The sequence below is a fragment of the Etheostoma spectabile genome, chromosome 6, assembly GCF_008692095.1.
Source record: "Etheostoma spectabile isolate EspeVRDwgs_2016 chromosome 6, UIUC_Espe_1.0, whole genome shotgun sequence".
Classification (NCBI taxonomy): Eukaryota; Metazoa; Chordata; class Actinopteri; order Perciformes; family Percidae; genus Etheostoma; species Etheostoma spectabile.
The window spans coordinates 18,580,203-18,584,540 of NC_045738.1; the positions used below are offsets into that span (position 1 = coordinate 18,580,203).

The 4,338-nt window shown below is 42.0% G+C and overlaps 1 protein-coding gene across 1 annotated transcript in view; it reads right to left on the reverse strand.

Moving 5' to 3' along the window:
* The window catches only part of meox2a (mesenchyme homeobox 2a), a 10,087-nt gene continuing 5,749 nt past the window's right edge, over positions 1 to 4,338 (reverse strand). Inside the window, exon 3 of the mRNA XM_032518950.1 lies at positions 1 to 1,685. Coding sequence (XP_032374841.1) covers positions 1,467 to 1,685 — 219 coding nt within the window. The 3' untranslated portion in view covers positions 1 to 1,466. The remainder of the gene's footprint in view (positions 1,686 to 4,338) is intronic.

A 4,338-nucleotide genomic window follows, 5' to 3' on the forward strand; every position in this document is an offset into this window, starting at 1 on the left:
AATATAGCCCAGTTTTTTATTGCATACTATTATAATACATTAGGCCCTCTGACACTGGCCTGTAGTAAGTAAATAGTTAATGCAGGGCAGCTGTTTGTCTCTTCACACATTACATTTAATGCACACATTGAAGGATTTCAGGCTAAATGTGCCAACTTTTCTGTTGTTGTTTTTTTACAGCCAAGAAGCAGGAGTCTTGACAGCAGTTGATCACTGCAGGTGAAGTGGGAACACTGTATTTGGAGGTGAGTGTGCTTTGAATAATTGTCAATATGTTGAACTTATTTCAGTCAGAATGTAAAAATGAAAAATAAAGAAAAATAAAGGACCACAGTCATCTTGTGGTTTGCTTTTTGGAGGGGAAAGAAAAAGAAAATGAAAAGCCTCACATGGCATGTGACGTGCCTCCTCTAAAAAATTAGAATGCACAATCACAATGTGGTGAAAGACGAGATCAAGTCAAGAAATTATTTTCAACTGGATTTGTAAGAGAATCTGATCCTTTGTGGGTTCTCTCTCCAAGTGTTGGCAGGAGTACCGACCCTGCCCTGGGGCTAAGGTGAATTTAGCATGCAACCCCATCACCAGCTTTCTTCACTCTCTGCAATGTTTAATTCATTTCAGCTTCACTTCATGCACCACACGAATGACTGGATGGCGTATAGGCTAGATGGAAAAAAAGAAGTTATTGAATCATATTGAAATCAATTTACCACTGGTTAAATTTAATTCAATCTGCAACTTTTTTCAGGTTTTCAGATTTGTTTACAAAATGTCCTCTCCAGGCACAAAAGTGTTGACTAAAGAATTGTCAGTGTTTATTACTGCGGGAGCTGAATAGTGTGGGTATAAAATTATTGTTAAGGTAAGACAATACAGAGAAATATTTACAGATCATTTATATTAGCTAGGCAAATTGGATTTCCTGGCACTTGATTTGATCAAAAACTCAATTACATCGTAATTTACATTTTATACAGTAGAAACTGACTGAGGTGCAGACAGTGCAAATCAAAGCCTGCTTCCCTCAAGGCACACAACATGGAATGTTTACAACGGTTTGACTTAGTATGATTTCCAAAATGTTATGCAATAGTCAGTGAATTTGTGTAGCCATAACATCACATTTCAACATTTAGATTAACGCTTAAATTTAGTTTTTAACCAATGGCGCTTTCAAAAATATGTCAACATCCTCCTATATGTGCTCAGTCGTTGAAATTTACATTTTGCCTGCATGATGGCTCCATTATTTACCACGCGTCATTCCTCTGTATATTTGTACACTTATTTAGCATCGTTGTATGACGATGGCGAATCAGCAAACAGCAGTCCTTCTAAGGACGGTCCTGAGGCAAAGCAGAGCCTATCCTCTGAGGGTGGGGGTTGGGGGGGTGGAGGATGGGCGTGTGTGTGTGTGTGTGTGTGTGTGTGTGTATGTGTGTGTGTGTGTGTGTGTGTATGCATCATAAGTGAGTGTGCTCGGAGCTCTGGTCGCTGTCGTGACTGTCCTCATTGGCTAAGGAGTCTGTCGACTGGTGGAGCGCTGCGATGCCAGAGAACTCCGACGGCAGCAACGTCCCCTTTTTCACATTCACCAGTTCTTTCTCTCGAGCTGCTGCGCCCTGCTGGCCGCCCTTCACTCGTTTCCACTTCATCCTCCTGTTCTGGAACCACACCTTCACCTATGGGGGGGGGGGGTGACAGAAAATGTCAAATTCATTGCTCCTTCGGTGAGAACAAAACGTTAAACAATCAAGAAGCAATTACGGACACAGCAACCTTCTCTAAAAGTTTGGCAGCTTTTGCTACAGCAGCAATAATGTGTGGATGTACTGTTCCATCTGCCATTTGGCGTCTACCTGTTTTTCCCTGACTCAACAGCCTCAATCGTATTTACGTCTCTCAGATTGATGATTAAGCTGTTGCTTAAAACAGTTTACACGTCAAGTAGCAGCAGAGGCCCCCTGAGTGTCGACACATGCGCCTGAAGGGAGGGAGAGGTAGGAGAAGGAGTGTGTGGGGGGGGCACCGCTGTCACGCAGGGCAGGGTGGGTTTATTTTTGGGGAGTGTCATTCCGAGGGGACCGAGCGGTCACATGGTCAGGAAGTTAGTTGACAGCATAAACGTTTGTCTTAAACGTCAGGGGCGTACGCTGTGCTGAGTATCACTTTGGATTCTTTACAAGCCTCCGAGCCTTTTCTGAGAGCCGGGGAGGGGGGCGAGAGTCCAGCTAAGGATCATTTATGTATGCCAGGCTCTAATGTCAAAACCAAACATATGATCCTCAAGGCTTAACTGCAAACACACACACACACTTATTCAGACTCACTCACAAGCACTGTACCTGCACTACTTGACATTACACCTACAGTGACACTCATCACAACACATTGCACCAAGGAGTCCTGACCTCAGTGTCCAGCTATATCCATTTGATTGGTTCAAAGAACTGCCGATCCACCGATTCAAAACGGCTTGTTTAAGCATTCACGGAGCACTAATGGGCCGCTCATCTCCTTCGCATTTAGAGCTTGAAACATATTACTCATAATGAAATATACGTGTGATGTGTAATATAAATGAAATGAAATACATGCTTAAAATAATACTACAAGCACTGAATTGTTGTGATTTCATTTCTGGTCAAAAGATGTTTTGGTTAAAACTGAGCTATATTACACATCTAAAAATGTAAGCTCTTTTGTAAACTTCAAACATTGAAAACGTTTTGGCCCTGCTGTCCATCTTTGAACATATTCCAGGTGTCAGGCACACAAAGACATAAAACATCCATCACATTTCTCCAAACAGCTCACGCAGCATAAATCAAGTGCTGTGGCCAAGTGTTGGTATTGCCAATATTTGCCTCAGTATCTCCTGCTGTATATTTTCCCTGACACAACTGAGGTCACACTAATGCTGCATGAGCCGAAGAAATTTCATGCACATTTTATGCCGCTTCGAGGCACAAAAAAGATTAATTGTAACAGTCTGGGAGAAGGCTGAAGTGGAATTACGATGGCAAACTCTGTGTTTGGTGGTTGTGTGGCGTTAAATGGGGTTTTGCCCGACATGGGGGAATTTAGAACGAGCCCTTCAATGTATTTTTTTTTTCTCTTCTTTTACACCGTTTGTAATATGAAGCAAAAGCAGAGGATTACTTTCACAATTTCTGACACTTTTATCACTTTACATGTCACAAGTTTCCAGTTGCTCTCAGATTGAGTAAGAACCTAAATGTGACTGTGCAGGTTTACAACTCGCATTACTTTGAGAGGCCCTCAAAAAACACTTGCAGACATTTTTATTTACTGGGAAGAATTCCTTAGATGGACACTTTTATCTGGAACCCCTTACACAGTACTAAACATTTTTTTAGCACGGGTGGCCGAGTGGGAATTGAACCAAGTCCTGACAACATTACTGACATTCTCAGCCTCAGCAGAAGCTTTAGTTTTAGTTTCTTAGATACCACAGATTATATTTTGAGACATTTAAGGCCTGTTGACCTTTCTTATGGCAGACATTGTACGTGATTGCCATAAAAGCAGGTGTAGCTAATAACATAAATGATAGCTCTGTTCCATTTAGATGTCCTAGTAAGAACCAACATGCACAATGAAAAACAGGGTCCTGGTATCTTTTTCTTTTTAAATCAAAACTGTCCACAGTAAGAAAAGTAATCAACACATTTTGTAGTTTTGCATATTTTGTACTCATGTAATCTGTATGATTTTTTGTTGTGCATGACATAAGATACATAGATCTACATAAACATGATCTTTAAGGCTCATGCATGTATATCTTTGGGATCTTAAGTTGGGATTTACATCTGTGGCACCAGCTGAAGCTCTGTACGCGTTTCTCACTCCCGTCTGTTCTTTACATTCAATCCCCACTGTATCACACAGCAAATATCACTGGCAAGGTGTCAACTGAGTGTGACTTACAGCTTCCAAACGGGTGTCAGAGAACAACAGGCTGTAAGCCGTTTCCTTCCCACAACCATTTGTCTCCTGTTATTTATTTCATGTGCCTGCTTTTTACAGCAACCGGCCCACGCTCAGAGACCAATTTATGCGCACAGGGGTAGTGGGAGGGAGGAAGTGCCTTGCTAGACAGCACTTCCTCAAACCCCTCTCCTTGCCTTGGCTGTGGACTGTTTGAAAGAATAGACAGGAACATCTGGAATATGATAGTCCCGTCACACAGACACATCTGGAGCACAATAGGCCTTGCACCGAAATTACAAAAACACAGTAGCGAGCTGAAAAGCCTCCTTGTCGTCCCGAGGCCGCCTCTGTTTTCACAACATGGCATTAATGTGCTAATGG